Source organism: Scylla paramamosain, chromosome 1 (genome assembly GCF_035594125.1).
Source record: "Scylla paramamosain isolate STU-SP2022 chromosome 1, ASM3559412v1, whole genome shotgun sequence".
Taxonomy (NCBI): Eukaryota; Metazoa; Arthropoda; class Malacostraca; order Decapoda; family Portunidae; genus Scylla; species Scylla paramamosain.
In genome coordinates this window covers 16,250,817-16,270,591 of record NC_087151.1, presented here as the reverse complement: position 1 = coordinate 16,270,591, position 19,775 = coordinate 16,250,817, and the positions used below count along the sequence as shown (strand labels likewise).

General features: G+C 39.1%; 1 protein-coding gene across 10 annotated transcripts in view; it reads left to right on the top strand.

Moving 5' to 3' along the window:
- Positions 1–19,775, top strand: part of LOC135101479 (synaptophysin-like) — a 137,765-nt gene that overhangs the window by 48,829 nt on the left and 69,161 nt on the right. For all 10 annotated transcript variants that reach the window (XR_010269289.1, XR_010269288.1, XM_064005527.1 and 7 more), the window contains one exon: positions 10,183–10,251. Coding sequence is in view for 8 of the 10 variants with exons in the window: in XM_064005527.1 (XP_063861597.1) it covers positions 10,183–10,251 (69 nt within the window). In the remaining 2 variants the exon portion in view is untranslated. The remainder of the gene's footprint in view (positions 1–10,182; positions 10,252–19,775) is intronic.

The following is a 19,775-nucleotide window of genomic DNA, read 5'->3' as shown; positions in this document are numbered from 1 at the left end:
TGGACCAAGGAGATGTGCAGCGACTAGATGGCATCACAGTCTTCCCCTTCAGGCAAGGCAGAATGCTGATGTGGGATGCCATATGCATCAAAACATATGCCAGGACCCATTTCCTTGACTGTGCCTCCGCCGCTGGTGCAGCCACCTTTTTGGCTGAGGAGCACAAACATCAGTGTTACGTGGCCCTTGTCTTGCGCTGCTAATTCATGCCTCTCGCCGTGGAGACAAGCAGGGTGTTGGCCCCAGCCTTCAGTGACTTGCTGCAGGACATACTCGTAGGTAGGCACATCAGCCAGCAAAGCAGAGAGCCTCACAAGACAGCCTGGCTGCAGCAATGAATCAGCCTTGCCATGGTGCCTGGCAACGTGGCAGTGATCTGTGGGTCTTTGGATAGTAACGTACAGCCTTAGCCACACCTCACACAGCACACTTGTGGAGGAACACACACACACACACACACACATGTTGTACATCATAATAGTCACCAGAAAGGTGGGGCAGTTGCTATCACATTTGATGATGCCTGATATAATAAAGAAGGATGGAAACGTCGCACACACACACACACACACACACACACACACACACACACACACACACACACACACACACACACACACACACACACACATACACACACGAATACAGTGTAAAGAGGTACAGTAAAATCCCTCTCATCCGGCATTCGAGTATCCGGCAGCTTCAGGTATCCGGCACATTTTTCCCCGAGCCTTAAAATCAATAAAAAATCAGTGTGTACTCATAAAATCGATTAAAATTCCTGCGCAAGGCATACTTTGTCCCCTCGCCACCAGAGCGCACTGCTTCGCGCCACCCGCGGCCCACTGCACTGTGTTTACTCAGTGACTCAGTCCCGCGTGTGCACTGTTTATCGCCTGACGCCTTCATCATGCCTAAAGTTGTAGAAAAGAGGAAGCGTGTTGTGCTTACACTTAAGCAGCTAGCTGATCAGATCAGCTGCTGATTAAGATCAGCTGATCTTTGTTATGGTAAGATGCGTGAGTGTAGGGTGGTGATTATGGACATAATTTCACTTCTATTCAAGTATCCGGCAATATTCAAGTATCCAGCATGTCGGCGGTCCCGTTGATGCCGGATAAGAGGGACTTTACTGTATCTGAAAACCCTAGTAATATTGAAACCACATGTTATGATGACATATAAGTACACTGGCTATGATCCTGTTGCTGTTGCAAAATCAGCCATTCTAATAGTTCATTGTTTTACAGCATAAAAAAAAAAAAAAACAATTCTTGGGAAAATAATATGTTCTTGGATGCAAAATAATTTCTTAAGTTAACCACATTCATTTTCTTTTAACCTTCCTTGCCTTAGAAAATGTCCTAGGTGGATGGTAAACCTAATTGAAATGGTACATTTATATACATCCCCAGATGGGAGTGTGCAGCCACCAGGATGTATTTATACATCCCTGGATGGTGAGAGTTAATTCAACATTTTCCTTTATCATTTTTTATTTTCCGGCCTTTCACTTTATCCATGACTCCCTCTCTCACCCTCTTCTCACCTGTCACTAACTTTGCTTTCAAATCTTTATTTTCTTTCATTACTTTCTCTTTTTTTTTAATTTCTCATTTTTCTGAATATTTTGTTGTTCTTGAAAAATTTGGAAATGCTTGAAATTTTTATCATCTTTCCTATATTCTGTTCCAACTTATGGACCTGATGGGGTACCTCCTATTGTTCTCCGAAACTGTGCCTCCGTGCATGCACCTTGCCTAGTCAAACTCTTTCAGCTCTGTCTGTCAACATCTACCTTTCCTTCTTGCTTTGCCTACATTCTGAATGTTCCTAAAAAGGGTGACCGTTCTAATCCCTCAAACTACCGTCCTATTGCATTAATTTCCTGCCTATCTAAAGTTTTTGAATCTATCCTCAACAGGAAGATTCTTAAACATCTATCACTTCACAACCTTCTATCTGATTGCCAGTATGGGTTCTGTTAAAGCCGCTCTACTGGTGATCTTCTGGCTTTCGTTACTGAGTCTTGGTCATCCTCTTTTAGAGATTTTGGTGAAACTTGCTGTTGCCTTGAACATATCTAAAGCTTTTGATAGAGTCTGGCACAAAGCTTTGATTTCCAAACTACCCTCCTATGGCTTCTATCCTTCTCTCTGTAACTTCATCTCAAGTTTCCTTTCTGACCGTTCTATTGCTGTTGTGGTAGACGGTCACTGTTCTCCTAAATCTATTAACAGTGGTGTTCCTCAGGGTTCTGTCTTGTCACCCACTCTCTTCTTATTATTCATTAATGATCTTCTAAACCAAACTTCTTGTCCTATCCACTCCTACACTGATGATACCACCCTGCACTTTTCCACGCCTTTTCATGGATGTCCAACCCTTCAGGAAGTAAACATTTCGTGCAGGGAAGCCACAGAATGCTTGACTTCTGATCTTTCTAAAATTTCTGATTGGGGCAGAGCAAACTTGGTATTGTTCAATGCCTCAAAAACTCAATTCCTCCATCTATCAACTCGACACAACCTTCCAGACAACTATCCCCTCTTTTTCAGTGACACTCAACTGTCCCCCTCTTCTACACTGAACATCCTCAGTCTGTCCCTTACTTATAATCTGAACTGGAAATTTCACATCTCATCTCTAGCTAAAACAGCTTCTATGAAGTTAGGTGTTCTGAGACATCGCCAGTTTTTCTCACCCCCCAGCTGCTAACTCTGTACAAGAGCCTTATCCATCCATGTATGGATGGTAAACTCTGGAACTCTTTCTCTGGTAAACTCTGGAACTCCCTGCATGCTTCCGTATTTCCACCTTCCTATGACTTGAATTCCTTCAAGAGGGAGGTTTCAAGACACTTATCCTTCAATTTTTGACTGCTGCTTTGGACCCCTTTTATGGGACTGGTATTTCAGTGGGCATTTTTTTTTTATCGGATTTTTGTTGCCCTTGGTTAGTGTCCCTTCTACTTAAAAAAAAAAAGCTTATCTTGCCGGAATTTTACCATTTCCAACACTACTTCCATCTCCTATTGTTCTGCATCACTTTTCACTTTTCTTAATCTCATTTTCAAGAACTCAATCTCACTTTCATTTTAGTCGTTGTCACTAAATCCATCAAAGTTCATTTCACTGTTTATTGAGTCTGGAATTGCATAGGCCATCTTTGTTTATAAAATTGCCCTGTGAGCTGGGGCCATGAATCCACAACACTCGCTGTTTCCTCACCTATGGGATCACACTCACTCAGACCTTACAAACCACATCCCTAGACCTTCCTGGTGATGTTGTTTTCTTCCAAGTCCTGTTAATGGTGTGATTTCCCCATAAAGTCAATTTATATTGGGAGCGAAATGTGTCTGTTGTGTTGCTGACTTGATCTTGAGTGTGTATGTGTATGAGTGTGTCTGAGAGAGAGAGAGAGAGAGAGAGAGAGAGAGAGAGAGAGAGAGAGAGAGAGAGAGAGAGGTTTCTCAGTACTTACTCTCTTCCTCTAATTTTTCATTCACTTCTCACCCTTGCTGCTTATATTTATTCTTTCTATTTTCTTCCTGTCCTCCCATCTCCCTCCATCACTCTTCCTCCACTTACTTGCCCCATGTACTCTCCTTCACTGGTTATGTCCTTTCCTCCCCTTTTTTCTTTCCTCTCCCTTTCTCTTTTGTCTTGTCTCCAAGTTCATAAAACATCAAAAGGTTAATTATAACAAATTGTGCAATATAATAACAGTCATTTAAAAATTGCACTGAACCATTGTTTAGACCAGTGGTTCCCAAACTATCTTACCTGACGCCCCCTTTTTGCTTCCAGTAGACCCGCACGCCCCTAGTGCCTCTTTTTTTTTTTTCATATGAAATGATTCTTACATTTATTTCTTAGCATTATTCAGGAAAACATATTTGTTTGTATTACATTTTAATAATGAAAGCCACTCAAACAAATAATATTACATTCCAGTAACTAAAAAGGAAACATTTGGTTCAAAGTGAGCGAAAAAAAAGGTTTGAACATTAAGCAAATTGGCAAAATTGAGTTGCAATTTTAAGAAAAAATAATTTGAAAACATGGCATATAATATTTAGAATGACTCATGAGACTAAGGCAAAATTTATGAACTAATTTAGTGAGATGGATGCTGCTGCTTCTTCCTCACAAGATCAGAAATTCTAGGATTGAAGGATGACAGCGCACAACGCAAGTCATTTTCTACATCAAGTCGGTTGCGCTGTTTTGTTTTCAGAACAACAAGAGCTGAAAATCCTGCTTCACAAAGATAAGTAGAAGAAAAGGGAAGAATCACACGAAGTGCTTCTTCACCTACTTTTGGGTACATGGGGAGATATTTCACCCAAAACTCTTCTAACTTCATTGTTTCAAAGTCCCTTTTCGCGCTGGAGTCACATTTCAAATCGATGGCTTCCTCTTGCAGTGATTCCAGTAACAACTCCACGTCAGTGTTAAATGGATTCTGCAACAATGTCCAAATAGAATTCTCCATTGAGACATCTGGAAAATTGTGCATAAATTCCTCAGCAAGGGAATGCAGATGTGATAAAACCTCTTTTGTCACGTCATACTGCTCAATGTTTCTCTTCTCAGATAAGAGCTCATTCAGATGTGAAAACGATGAAAAGTTCCCAACTTGTACTTTTCGTTTCCAAAGATGAATTTTTTCGGTGAAAGCTCTGATCACATCAGAGTGTGCAATGATGTTTGTGTTTCTTCCTTGTAACTTCAAATTGAGGTTGTTGATAGCCTCAAAAAAGTCCACAAGGTATGCTAGTGAGAGCTGAAAGTCTTCCTCTCTGAATGCTTCATACAGTTTGTCTTGTTTCTGCTTCTGCAAGAAAATTTCCACTTCATCTTTGAGCTCGTAAAGACGACTCAGCATGTTTCCCTTGGAAAGCCAGCGGACTTCGGTGTGAAACAGGAGAGTCTTGTAATCAGTGCTCAAATCTGAGCAGAGCTGCGAAAAGCCTAGAATTCAAAGAGTTATTCTTTACAAAATTCACCACTTTTATTGCCAAATTCAGTGAACTGCGTAGATTACCAGGCAGAGTTTTGTTTGCTAATGATTGTCTGTGGATAACACAATGAGTCCCAGTTACAGTAGGATTTTTTTCTTTCACCAGCTTCACAAATCCAGAGCGAGATCCAATCATTGATGGGGCACCATCAGTACAAACACTGACTAATTTTTCCCATGAAAGACCGTGCTCTTGGAAAAACTCATCAACCTTTGAAAAAACAGCGATGGCCTTTGCTGTTGTCTCCAGTGCTGCTGAGAAAAGAATTTCTTTTTTCACAGTTCCTTCATCCATGAATCGAGAATAAACAAGCAGCTGGCAGAGGTGAGCAATATCAGTACTTTCATCGCACTGTATTGCAAAGAAGCGAGATGCTTTTATTTTGTCCAAAACTTGTTCTTTTATGTCTTCTGAAAGTTCGTCAATGCGACGCTTCACTGTGTTATCTGATAAGGAAATCTTTGATAACTTTCTTTGGCTTTCTTCCCCAAGCACAGTATTTGCAGCACTCAAAAGGCAGGGTTTTACAAGAGTCTCCCCCACAGAGTGAGGCTTCTTTGCTTTTGCAATAAGTAGTGACAGCTCGTAAGATGCTTCCACCAGTTTCCACGTTTCTTAATGAAAAACACTGCTTGAGTCCAGCTTCATACGATTCAGCTCATGCAGTTTGGCTGTGAAGAACTCCTTTGGCTTTTCTTTTAATGCTTTGTGGTTTATGCTCAAATGTCGCTCCAGACGACCAGGTCTTAAGGCGTCATTGCTGAGGACTGTATGGCATATGACACACTGAGGGAGATGAAATCCATTCCTCTCTATAACAGTGAAGCCATACTTGATATATTCATCTGAATACTTTCTTTTCTTTGCCCCAGACATTTCTGCAAAGTGAAAATAGCAACAAACTTATAAACTGCACCATGGAACTAAGTAGTTATATAACATACCGTATTGGCATGCACCACACCACACATTCATATAACATAGATCACACAACTGGAAATCATAAATCTGTAACATACCGCAAATATTCAGCACACAACGTGGCTTATATCTTAACAATAATGACAATGAGAACAACTGCGGAAAATACAACGAGAAGAAGCAAACGGAGTAAAACTACACGCACGAAAATGCTCAGTTATACTGTGATGTAATGTGTTGATTTGACGAGCGATGTTTTGCATACAGTCGACCTTGGCATAGTTGTGCTCATGTACCTTTGTTTGTTGGATCTTATATTAGCGATTTTGGCGATGACTGAATTGTGATATGATGGTACGTTTTTGGTGTGATGTAGAGTAGTGCGCGCACGGTGGTTTAGTTTTGTTTACGTGTCGAGAGTTGAGTTTGTGTTTGCAGTGGTTTAGTCTGTTATCGTGTTTTTTGGCTTTGTTTTATCATTTCCACTTTTTTTATAATAGATTCGCTTCTTTCTGCTGTCTGAGATTTTTATTAACGTTTTTTATTAAGTGAATAGATATGGTGATTGAACCATCAACCCAGCAACATATACAGTACACTTAATTTGTCACACACACTTTTCGCTGCCTATACTGGAATCAACGCACACACTTCACCACATACATTCAAACTAGCGTACAAAACTCACCGCGTATTATTCACATTTCACACTTTCGATCACAACGAGTATTTCACACAATCAACAAGACATTCCATTCTGCATCGTTCTACCCTTGCAAATCGTCAAGGTTACAATGTCACTCATACACGTATGTGATCCAGAATTGAAGAGTGAAATAAATCCCTACCGTGGACAAGGGGAATATGTGCTCAGGTTGACGGGATGGAGTATTGGGAGTTTGTGACGAGTCCCTCAGTGGCGTCAGTGTGGTTGGTATCATTGACTTGTCCAAAACGTGTAAAGAGAACTAGCTTAATAGAAAACGGGTTGGAGTGACTGCTATAATTATACTTTGCATGTATGTAATGACAGATATTTGTTCTTTGAATGATTTTGTTATTCTAATTAAACAAATAATTTTGAGCAGATGACTTCACGCCCCCCCTTGTATCCTCCTCGCGCCCCTCTAGGGGCATGCATATTTTATATCTCCACCAATCATTAAATGCTACTTGGGACGTTTGCAGTGGGCTGAGTTCCCAGTAATCGCTGGCTGTTTTAATGCAAGACTTGGTATATGCTCCAACATTTCAGTGGAGATACACATTCTAAAACCACCTCTGGTGATACATCTTGATGTGCTAAACCTATATGCTATAAAATACTAATCCTAAGTGTTTATGCTAACAGTATCCACAGGATCTGGTGATGCACACTCTACAGAACAGTTATTATAAGCTAAATACCCACAACAAGGCTCTCAGAGTCTTTACATTTATTTCTAATGTTCTGTTACATATTTATTCTGAAAATTTTTTTTTTTTTTTTTTTCTCTTTTTGCAGGGACTAATGTTTTATGTGGTAAATCCCAAAAGAATAGAGTATGTGTTATTTGTGCTGCTGGGATACTGTGATGGTCAAATCATGTCAAGACAAAAGGACCAGCTGATATCAGAGACCAACTTCTCAGAAAAAAAAAAAAAAAAAAAGAAGAAGGAAAAAAAAACTGACATAAATATGGGTTTGCAATGCTGTTATACAGCCTGAATCTATAAATGTGCTTTGGTTGATTACATGAACATATCACGAAACAAGAACCATGGTATGAAAGGATAAGTTGTATTTTTGAAGAAGAAAGTGGCAACTCAGGAAAGACATTGGGAGACATGATATAAACAGACAAATGGTAAATCAGAGAAGATATTGGGAGACATGATGCTAACAGACAATTACAATCTTCATCGGTGTTCTGCTACGATTTTGCATCAAAACGTGGCTGCTTCTCTTTATACGTGCTAGGATTTATTTATAAAGTTTTGTGTTAATTGTGTAATTTAATGGATAAAGTGAACTTATAAAGAGGAAAAATAGTATTTGTCTCAAGGTGACACTGCATCCAAAAATTGAGATAATGTGTGTTGTATTTAACTTGTTTTGCCATATTTCTTGCTCTCTGCTTGATGATGATGGTTAAAAATATTCCTAATATTTCATTAATTGGTTTGATAATACACAAATGATGTAAAGAATTTTTTTCCAGTATACTATTTTTTTTTTTTTTTTTTGTAAAATAAGTCAGCTGGTGAATATGGCAGTTTTTCCAAACCATTGCAAATGTCCCATTTGGGGTGTTTGCAATGGGTTAGTTTGTGTAAGTGTGTTCTCACTTGAATAAAATACATCCATCATCTGGTAACATGTGGGAGTAATCCCAATGCACCACTTCCACATTAAGTGTTTTTGAAGTGTCTTTAAAATTACTCACATGTGCTGGGGGACTTAAATTAAGAGCCACTGAGATGTAAGTTTTGTTTTCATAGCTTTTTTTTTTTTTTCTGAGATTCACTTCAAGCTGGAGTGGTTGGTGATGTGACAGTCTCATGGGTTCCCTCTAGGCCTAAAGCTTCATCCTCAAGGGAGGGTAGGCTTTTTCTTGCCTTGCTGCTTCACTTCACTTCATGAGGCTTATTCACTACTACATGAGGATGTCACAACCATCAAAACAGCCCCAAAAGCCTAGGAAATATCTTGACAAGACAAGAAATGCATATGCAGCTAGAGGAAAAATTGTAGATCACAATACATAGTTATCATGATAACAAGGTTCACGAGAGGTGAGTCATCCAGTTCACAGCTAGTCACTACCCCCATCACCTCTCAGAAGTGAAGCAGCTAACTAATCCAAGTTCAGCTGATTGTCAAACATCACCCAATGCTATAATTACACAGGATGAATAACCACATCAGCATAAAATACAAGTATCTTTCACACTGCCACCCCAGCTTTCCTTCTTTCCTAGAGGCTTCTGAGTGGTGCACAATGCAGCAGGTGCTTCCTTTATTGTGTCTTCTCAAATGCAAGTTTTCAACTTTTGATAACTGCACCATTATTTTCAGGCAGATTTTTTTTTTTCAGTAGTCTTTTCCATTTTGTTTGTCAGTTAATGCTGTACAATACCAATTAGCTACATTTCCTTTAAAATATAATTTTTATATTTTACATCTCTTTATTCACTGCTTTTTGGTGTTTTGAAAATTTTTGAATGTTCAAAATTTTTTGAAAGAGCAACAACTCTAGGGACTAAAAAAGTAGTTAATATACAATCTTTTTCATTCATATGACTATATGCAGACAAATTTTCAAACACTTTGGTCCTTACCTCTTTGTCTCATAATGGATTTAATTAAGGTATCTGTTTTCAAAGTTAATGTTTTTCTTTTTCTCTTTGGAAGATGTTGCCATCATATTGAGATGCAATTTTATTAGTAATAAGCTTATACAATAAATTTTTCATGAACATCAGACCAATTTTAGTAACCTAAGAATGGCCCTGTAATTCCAAAATTAAAGATAAAACTTGGTTTATTGATAAGTGTGGATTGGCTCATTGGAATGAAGAGGCTGCTTTTTGTGTATGGACTTTACATCAAATATTATTATGTTGGCATAGTTATATTAGCTTGTGTAGTGAACCTAAGAGAATTTATGATGTGGCAGCTGAATATAATGATCATTTGAAGGAAGTTCTTACTATGGTAGTCTGTCTTGAAACAGTCTTTATTTGGTATTGATTCCACTATGTCTCCTTACATAATTGTAATGGTCCTGTTGTGTAAGACTCAGCTGAACAAGGCAATATTTTGTTTCCTGCATCTGAGAAAAGAGTGATGCTGTAGTTAGATTGCATCATACCTGTTTTTCTGCTCCTAAATTTAATTAATTTGTTTTCAGTCATCTGATGTTGAAAGGCTTCTTGGTGATTTAGATTCCAGTAGTGGTATTGATCTTACCGGCTTTTTCCCTTTATTTTTCAAAGCATATAGCAAAAAATTGGCACCAAACTGTCAGTGATCTTTAGAATTTTATTTTGATGTAACTTTATAGTTTGATAGCTTATTGCTAATACAGTTTCTCAAGGAATCTGCTTAAATTTTACTGGAATATAGACCCATTCTGCAAATAATTTTTTATCTAAAGTGGTGTGAAGTTTAATCCATTGAACACCAATGGTCTCATTATCAACAGATCCTTGTCATCCTGATATTATTTATAATGTAATTCTTATTTCAGGGTATACTGGCACAAGTAAATCTAAGCGTACTTAAGGAACCAAGAGGCTTCATCAAGATCCTAGAGTTTGTAAGTAAATGAATGATTAGATAGTTTATTGTTGTTTTTATAGTTATTTGCCTTATGACTGATTTTCTCAGTACAGAGACTTTTATGTAACTTTCCTCATATTATCATTGTCAACTTTATTAAAGACATTGTTCAGTGCCTCAAAAACTCAATTCCTCCATGTATCAACTCGACGCAACCCTCCAGGCAACTATCCTTTTTCTTCAGCGATATTCATCTGTCCCCCTCTTCTACACTGAACCTCATCAATCTGTCCTTTACTTATGATTTAAACTGGAAACATCACATTTCATTTCTAGCCAAAACAGCTTCTATGAAGTTAGGCATTCTGAGTTGTCTGCCAGTTTTTCTCATCTTCCCCCTCAGTTGCTAACTCTATACATGTATGTATTGCTAACTCTGTCCATGTATGAAGCATGCTTCACATGTATGCAGGGTTAGAAAAACACCCTGGTAACCCTTTTTTTTTGGGGGGGGGGTTATTTTTTTAATTTTTTTGGTTTTATTTATTTTTTGTTTATTCCTCATATTTATATGTAAATCAATTTAAATAAGCAATTTAAAAGTAATCTAGACTGAAACAAAAGATTTGAAGCATTTTTTTTTTTCTTTTTTAGATGTAGGAGGAGGAATGGTCAAGAACAACAAAAATATAATAAAAAAATAAAAAGACCCACTGAGATGCTGGTCCTCAAACAGAATTACAGAAGTACAAGAGACTTACCATAGGTTAGTTGAAATGTGCTTCGGATTTTGCGAGGCACATCACGTCTGCTAGATGGTAGAGTTCACATGAGATACACTACACTTCGCCACACAGTCAGTTACTACGCAGACACCACAAAAGTTGGACGTCGGTCCCGCCTCCTGTTCAGTTGTTACGACTTCTGTTATCGAGGAGTGATAGGAATATTACAGTTTTCTTGTTTGGATTGTGTATTATGATTTCCATTACCTGTTATAAGGGTGGAATATTGTCTTTAGTTATCCGTTACCTGATTATAGGGCGGAGTATTGCCTATGGATATCCGTTACCTGATAAGGGCGGAGTGTTGCCTATTTGAATCCGTTACCTGATTTAACCCTTAAACTGCGCAATTATGATTTCAGGATAGCTGCAAGGTGCGCAAAAAATGGCAAAAAATCAACTTGCTTGAAAACTATCTTTGATCTTTTGAAACTCAAAGGAGACAAGTAGAGCACTGAAATGTGAAATAAAAAATGAAAAAAAAATACATTGTGTGGCAGTGATGGATGGCTGAAGTTCTTTGGGAAGTGGCTGGGGGCCAGCGACAGGGGAGCCGGGAAGGTGTCAAAGAGATCATACAGCACAAGTCTTCCCTTGAATAATACTAGGCTTTCGTCTATGACAAGCTTGTGAAAAGGATAAAAGAATTGTCTGTATTTGTCAGTAATCATGGTAATTACTCTTCGAACTTTCCACAAGCGATCATTTTTATCACCCATATCATTATCTTCAAAATGTATAAACCTTAGCAATAAAAGGAATCTGTCTCTTTTCATGAATTTACCAAAAATTGGTGTTGGAATCAAAGGATCATTTCTCCAAAAATCAGTTATCACATGTTTCTTTATATGTGGCATCAGCAGTAAGAGAGCAAAAAGAACATACATTTCTTCTTTGTTTGTGTATGACCAGCGATGAACACGTGACTTAGGGGTGAATGTCTCATGTTCCATAGTGTATTTATAGTACCTGTTTGTTTCTGACACAACAAGGTGCATTACTTGGTTATCCATGTATGTTTCAAAATAATCAGCTTCTTGTGCATCATCATCAAGAGGCCAGTCATTAGTTACACCAGATATATTTCTATCAAAGTCAGGGATATCTGGCATAAAATCTGATCCATCAGACCAGATGAATGACGGATGCATTGTCTCACGACTCTGAGGTTCCCATTCCCTCTCCACCACCACCTCCTCCTCCTCCTCCTCCTCCTCTCTCTGATCAGCTGACATCTCTCCCTCACTCAGCTCATCTGTTGATTCTTCTCCTATACCTCCACTGTCATCTTCCTGTTCTTTCTGCCAGTGTGAATCATCAGAAAGTGTTGAGAGTGATTCCTCAGAATCTTCTATCAATGCTAAAAATTTTGATGGTGTCAATGGCATATTACGGGCTTTGCCTGGCAGTGAGGCAGCGGCAGCGTGCTCCTGACCTTGAGAGGCAGGAGTGTGTTTACGGGATTTCTTGGGCTTTCTCACAGCACCAGAAGTTGATTGCTGTAAATAATCTACATCATCAGGGCCTAGTCCAAGCTTTCTTTTTACTATCTTCTTCTTTTTACGACATCTGCCTCCCCCATGGCCATGAATGTGGGAGCCAGGAGGCTGGCCAGCATCGGAAGATGATAATGAATTACCGTCTTCCATGACTGCCTAAGGCTGACTGAGACAATAATGCCTATATGGAGCGAAAGAGAGACGAGCTGCCGTGGTACAGTGGAACCGCACGCGCTTTGGGGGTCAAGTGGTCATCAGGCGCACGGGTTCGAATCCTGGCTACGGTCCGAGGGTAGGAAGGGCATCCACTCGGGGTAACGGTTCCCAAATGCCAAATCCAAAAGTCCTTCATCAGGAGGCACCGTGTCAGCCCTAACAGACTAGGGAAAACTAGACGTAAAAAAAAAAAAAAAAAAAAAAAAATGGAGCGAAAGAGAGATGATGTTGCCAAATGATGTTCATTGGATTTTATGGTGGCTATGCGGGAACTTTTGAAATGCAGCTTAGAAAACCTGTCATCTTAAGATGTCTCGCGCAGTTGGTCGAACAGCATCTTAAGATGTCTGGCGCAGTTTACGGGTTAAGGGCGGATTATGGACTATAAATATCCGTTGTATAAGGGATAAGTGTCTTGAAACCCCCTCTTGAAAAAGTTCAAGTCATAAGAAGGTGGAAATATGAAAGCAGGCATGGAGTTCCAGAATTTTACCAGAGAAAGGGATGAATGATTGAGAATAGTGGAGAGGTGGACAGAATAGGGGTGAGAGAAAAAAGAAAGTCTTGTGCAGCGAGGCTGCAGAAGGGAGGCCTGCAGTTGGTAAGATCAGAAGAGCAGTTGACATGAAAATAGCAGTAAAAGATAGCAACAGATGCAACATTGCAGTGATGAGAGAGAGGCTGAAGACAGTCAATTAGAGGAGAGGAGCAGATAAGATGAAAAGCTTTTGATTCCACCATGTCTAAAAGAGCGGTATGAGTGGAACCCCCATACATGTGAAGCATACTCCATATATGGACAAATAAGGCCCCTGTACAGAGATAACATCTGGGTGGAGTGGGTGGGGAGGAGGGGAGAAAAACTAGTGGAGACGACTCAGAACGCCTAACTTCATAGAAGCTGTTTTAGCTAGAGATGAGATGTGAAGTTTCCAGTTTAGATTATAAGTAAAGAACAGATTGAGGATGTTCAGTATAGAAGAAGGGGACAGTTGAGTGTCACTGAAGAAGAGAGGATAGTTGTCTGGAAGGTTGTGCAAAGTTGATAGGTGAAAGAATTGAGTTTTGAGGCATTGAATAATATTAAGTTTGCTCTTCCCCAATCAGAAATTTTAGAGAGATCAGAAGTCAGGCATTCTGTGGCTTCCCTGCATGAATTGTTTATTTCCTGAAGGGTTAGACATTTAGGAAAAGACATGGAAAAGTGCACAGTGGTATCATCAGCGTAGGAGTGAATAGGACAAGAAGTTGGTTTAGAAGATCATTGATGATTAAGAGGAAGAGAGTGGGTGACAGGACAAAACCCTGAGGAGCACCACTGTTACTAGATTTAGGAGAAGAACAGTAACCATCTACCACAGCAGCAATAGAATGATCAGAAAGAAAATTTGAGATGAAGTTACAGACAAGGATAGAAGCTGTAGGAGGGTAGTTTGTAAATCAAAGCTTTGTGCCAGACTCTCTCAAAAGCTTTTGATATGTCTAAGGCAACAGCAAAAGTTTCACCAAAATCTCTAAAAGAGGATGATCAAGACTCAGTGAGGAAAGCCAGATCACCAGTAGAGCAGTCTTGACAGATAGAAGGTTGTGAAGTGATAGATGTTTAAGAATCTTCCTGTTGTGGATAGATTCAAAAACTTTAGATAGGCAGGAAATTAAAGCAATAGGACGGTAGTTTGAGGGATTAGAATGGTTACCCTTTTTAGGAACAGGCTGAATGTAGGCAAACTTCCATCAAGAAGGAAAGGCAGATGTTGACAGACAGAGTTGAAAGAGTTTGACTAGGCAAGGTGCAAGCACTGAGGCAAGGTTCCGGAGAACAAGAGGAGAGCCCATCGGATTCATAAGCTTTCCAAGGGTTTAGGCCAGTAAAGACATGGAAAACATCACTGCAAAGGATTTTAATGGGTACCATAAAGTAGTTGGAGGGTGGAGGAGAGGGAGGAACAAGCCCTGAATCATCCAAGGTAAAGTTTTTAGCAAAGGTTTGAGTGAAGAGTTCAGCTTTAGAGATGTGATAGCAGTGGTGCCATTCAGTTGAAATAAAGGAGGGAAAGAAAAAGAAGCAGAGTTATTTGAGATATTTTTGGCTAGATTACAGAAGTCACAAGGGGAGTTAGATCTTGAAAGATTTTGACACTTTCTATTAATGAAGGTATTTTTGACTAGTTGGAGAAGAGACTTGGCATGGTTCTGGGCAGAAATATAAAGTGCTTGAGATTCTGGTGATGGAAGGCCCAAGTACCTTTTGTGGGCCACCTCTCTGTCATGTATAGCATGATAACAAGCTGTGTTAAACCAAGGTTTGGAAGGTTTATGTTGAGAAAAAGAGTGAGGAATGTACGCCTCCATGCCAGACATTATCACCCCTGTTATGTGCTTGGCACACAGAGGCAGGTGTCTGACATGGAAGCAGTAGTCATTCCAAGGAAAATCAGCAAAATACCTCCTCAGGTTCCCCCAGATAGCAGAGCCAAAATGCCAGAGGCAAATCTGCTTAGTGGGATCCTGAGGAGTGATTGGAACAGATACAGATATGAGATTGTGATCAGAGGAGCCTAACGGAGAAGAGAGGGTGACATCATAAGCAGAAGGATTAGAGGTCAGGAAAAGGTCGAGAATGTTGGACATATCTCCAAGACGGTCAGGAATACGAGTAAGGTGTTGCACCAATTGCTCTAGGTTGTGGAGGATAGCAAAGTTGAAGACTAGTTCACCAGGATGGTCAGTGAAAGGAGAGGAAAGCCAAAGCTGGTGGTGAACATTGAAGTCTCCAAGAATGGAGATCTCTGCAAAAGGGAAGACAGTCAGAATGTGCTCCACTTTGGAAGTTAAGTCATCAAAGAATTTCTTATAGTCAGAGGAGTTAGGTGAGAAGTATACAGCACAGATAAATTTAGTTTGAGAGTGTCTCTGTAGTCATAGCCATATGGTGCAAAACTCAGAAGATTTAAGAACGTGGGCACAAGAGTAGTAGGTTAAGTCCTTACACACACAAATGCAACATCCAGCTTTGGATTGAAAATGAAGATAGAGAAAGTAGGAGGGAACAGAAAAGAGGCTACTGTCAGTTGCCTCAGACACCTGTGTTTCAGTGAGGAAAAGAAGATGAAGTTTAGAAGAGGAGAAGTGGTGTTCTACAGATTGAAAATTGGATCTAAGACTGCAAATGTTGCAGAAGTTAATGAAAAAAAAGTTGAGGGGGGTGTCAAGACACTTAGGGTCATTATCAGAAGAGCAATCCAACGTGGGGACACATGTGCTCCCCTCCCGATATGGGGACTTTGAGGCTGGTGGAGGAGTCACCATGATAATTTTGAATTTTTGAGTGGAGGGTGTATGTGTGTGTGTGTGTGTGTGTGTGTGCAATTAGGTGCTTGTAGTTTTGTGTGGAGGAAAAGAGTTGTCTTTAGAGAGCAGGCTGTGACTGCCCCTTGTGTTGTGAGACACAAAGGTCACAGCTGAATTTAATGATAAGTTCACAGCACTGATCCAGTGCTTTAGACCTCACTGGGAGTAATTATCATTTTGCTTGGCCTCATCATGCCAAGAACAAGTATCTTATGTAAGAAGAGGAAGGAGACCTTTGTCAAGGCAAGAGCATGCTGCTGGAAAGATGAAAATCAGCAAGAAACAGACACAATGCTATTACCACTAACACCAGCAGGCTTAGGCTTCAGCTCCTTGTTCAAGTGCTGAAAAGCAGAAGAGGTTTCTCACACACTTATTCAAATTTCCAGGCTGCAGTAGCAAAAGGTGAAACACCACCAAGCCATTGATAGATGAAGATATTCTTCTCCCTCCCACCTGAGCAGCTGGAATTAGTGAAGAGAGTGTATACTCAGCTTACATCAGATGAAATGATGAAAAGGTGTCTGCAGGGATCCACATAGAACACAAATGAGTCCTTCTACAGCCACATATGACTACACTGCCCAAAGCATCTCAGAGCTACAAAAAGAAAGCTCGATTTCATAGTAGCTGTGGCAACAATCGAGTTCAACATTGGTTACATCACCAGCCATCTCCATCTCTGTGTCAGCCTGTCATACAGCTCCATTCTTCACAAGGGCTTCAAGAAGGACAACAGGATGGACAGGCCAATAATGAAGGAAAAAAAAAAAAAAGGAAAAAAGGAAAAAAAGGAAAAACATCTAGAGAGAACTCTTTTACTTGCCTTAAAACTTCTGTTAGGTTGGAGCACAGCATTGTAGAGATTCTCTCAACTTTGCACCTTGTTTTCTCTGAAGCAACTTTTTCGACTTTGCATTTTAATAATTCCGCTAATTTTTAACCAATTACCTTCATATTTAATATTCTATTACTATTTAATATTCTGCACCAGTCTGAATGGAATTTCTATTTTGCCAAATTTTCCAGTCAAATTTTTCCCTAATATTTTACTTTTACAAAAAAAAAAAAAAAAAAATCGCACAAGCATATAAAATGAAAAAAAAAAAAAACATCAGATAAAATTCTATTGATTCTAGTTTTAATCAGATGAAATTTAAAGCAATTCTGGAAAGTTCTGTTGTATCACCCACTCTCTTCCTATTATTCATCAATGATCTCCTAAACCAAACTTCTTGTCCTATTCACTCCTATGCTGATACCACCCTGCACTTTTCCGTGTCTTTTTATAGATGTTCAGCCCTTCAGGAAATAAACAGTTCGTGCAGGAAAGCCACAGAACACCTGGAGCAGAGTAAACTTGATATTGTACAGTGAAAAACTCAATTTCTCCATCTATCAGCTCAACACAACCTTTCAGATAACTATCCCCTCTTCACTGACACTCAGCTGTCCCCCCTCATACAATGAACATCCATGGTCTATCCTTTACTTAAAGGTAATCTAAACTGGAAACTTGACATCTCTTCTCTAGCTGAAACAACTTCTTTGAAGTTAGGTGTTCTAAGTCATGTCTGCCAGTGTTTCTTACACCCCCTCTCCCACCAGCTGCTAAATCTGTACAGGAGCTTTATCTATCCATGTATGGAGTATGCTTCACATGTATGGGAGGGGTTCTACTCACACAGAGTGGAATTAAAAGCTTTTCATCTTATCAACTCCTCTCGTGTAACTGACTGTCTTCAGCTGCTCTCTTGTTGCCACAATGTTGCATCTCTTGCTATCTTCTACCACAATTTTCATGCTAACTGCTCTTCTGATTTTGCTGATTCCATGCCTCCCCTCCTCCCACAGTCTCACTGCATAAGAGTTTCTTCTTTCTCTCACCCCTATTCTGTCTACCTCTCTAATGCAAGAGTTAACCAGTATTCTCAGTCATTCATCCCTTTCTCTGGTGAGCTCTGGAACTCCCTGCCTGCTTCTGTATGTCCTTCCTATGATTTGAACTCTTTCAAGGAGAGGATGGCAGAGGATGCATTAATATGAAGAAAATTAATTAAATCTTTGCCAGATTAGAAGTCATGCAAAAAAATTCCAAAACAAGAAAACAAAGAAATAGGATTCAAACTGCCAAAACTAAATTTACCCTCTGTCAATGGGGATATGACCAGGTGGTTAGAGTTTTGGAACATGTATTAATGTCTCATTCATTAAAATGAAGACCTAACAAATATTCAGAAACTCACTTACCTTAAAGGTCAGTTAGAGGAAACAACACAGTGAATATCAGGGTTTAAGCTTGAGGCAACAAACTATGAACTTGCCATTCAATTACTAAAAGATACTTATGGCAGGGAAGATAGAATTAGATATGTCCTGGTGACTGAAATATCCAATTTGCAGAAGCCTGAATATAACATTACCAGCCTTAAGTAGTTTATTGCCAAATTTTACAATCTTTTTTGTCTCTAGATGCACATAATATTAGTAGAGATGAAATGTGCTCACTATTCCTCTTAAACTACCTACCAGCTCCCACAGGAGAAAATATAACAAGAGAGTTGAAGGAGCAAATACTAGATATTGAGGAAGTTTTAAATTGTTTGAGAAATGAGATATTCACAATAGAGTAGTGCATCTATGGCTAATAAGGAATTGAATCTTGTACTGTAGACATCTTTAGCATTAGACAACAAAAAGAAGAGAAAAGTAAATCCCAGTGTAGACTATGCCAGGAGCCAAAATCACTTATAGTTTAAATGCCATAAATACCCAAGTGCTAAATTAAAACTAAAAAGACCCCAACAATTAAAACTGTGGACCCTAGATATGGTGACAAAGGCTGTAACAATTCCACTATCAACAAATGCATATTCTGTGTGAAAAAAACACTGTCAATCCCTGTGACTGAAATCTAAAATAACAAACAAAAAACTAAAACAAAGGCAAAGAAGACAATAACCTAACTATTATAATCTCAGAGTTGACCATGTTGCCTGCCTTAATGTTACCTATAATAGGAAAGGAGAATAAAATAAAATTAATGTCCCTCTTAGATTAGTGCTCACAGAAAACTTTTGTACTCCAGTTTTCTTTGCTGTCAATAAAACATAAAATAATTGGAAAAGAAAGACTGAAACTACAGGGATTTACAGGGAACAAATCAAGTCAGGAATATGACATAACCTCTGTGTCTTAGAAATATAAAGGCCTCAACAAATGGCTTATAGGGGACTAAGTAAAGATTTCACTAGATTAGAAAAATCATGTTGTGTGATAACAGATCACAACATCAAAACAGACAGTAACATCTCTCTGCTAAATCACTTCTATGATTTAGTCCTCACTGGTTTTGAAAGAGAGGGTGCATTAGTTTTATTACCTACCATATGCAGCTATCCCCTGGGCAGCAACTATAAAACTAAGAATAATATTACCCAAGTAGAGATAATTTCAGTATTAAAACTAGGTGTTGGTCTCAAAGAGAGACCACATGACCCAGGACAAAATGCCCTCAGGCACAACCACTCACCCTGTCACTAAACTGCACCCTCTCAAGCAAGTCTGATGGATGAAACCTCCTCCATTAATAAAACTGACACCAGGGACCTGTCTGTCACCAACAACCTCTGTAAAGTGACTCTGTAGATTTCATGTTTTCTTATTTATTATTCATATATATATATATATATATATATATATATATATAT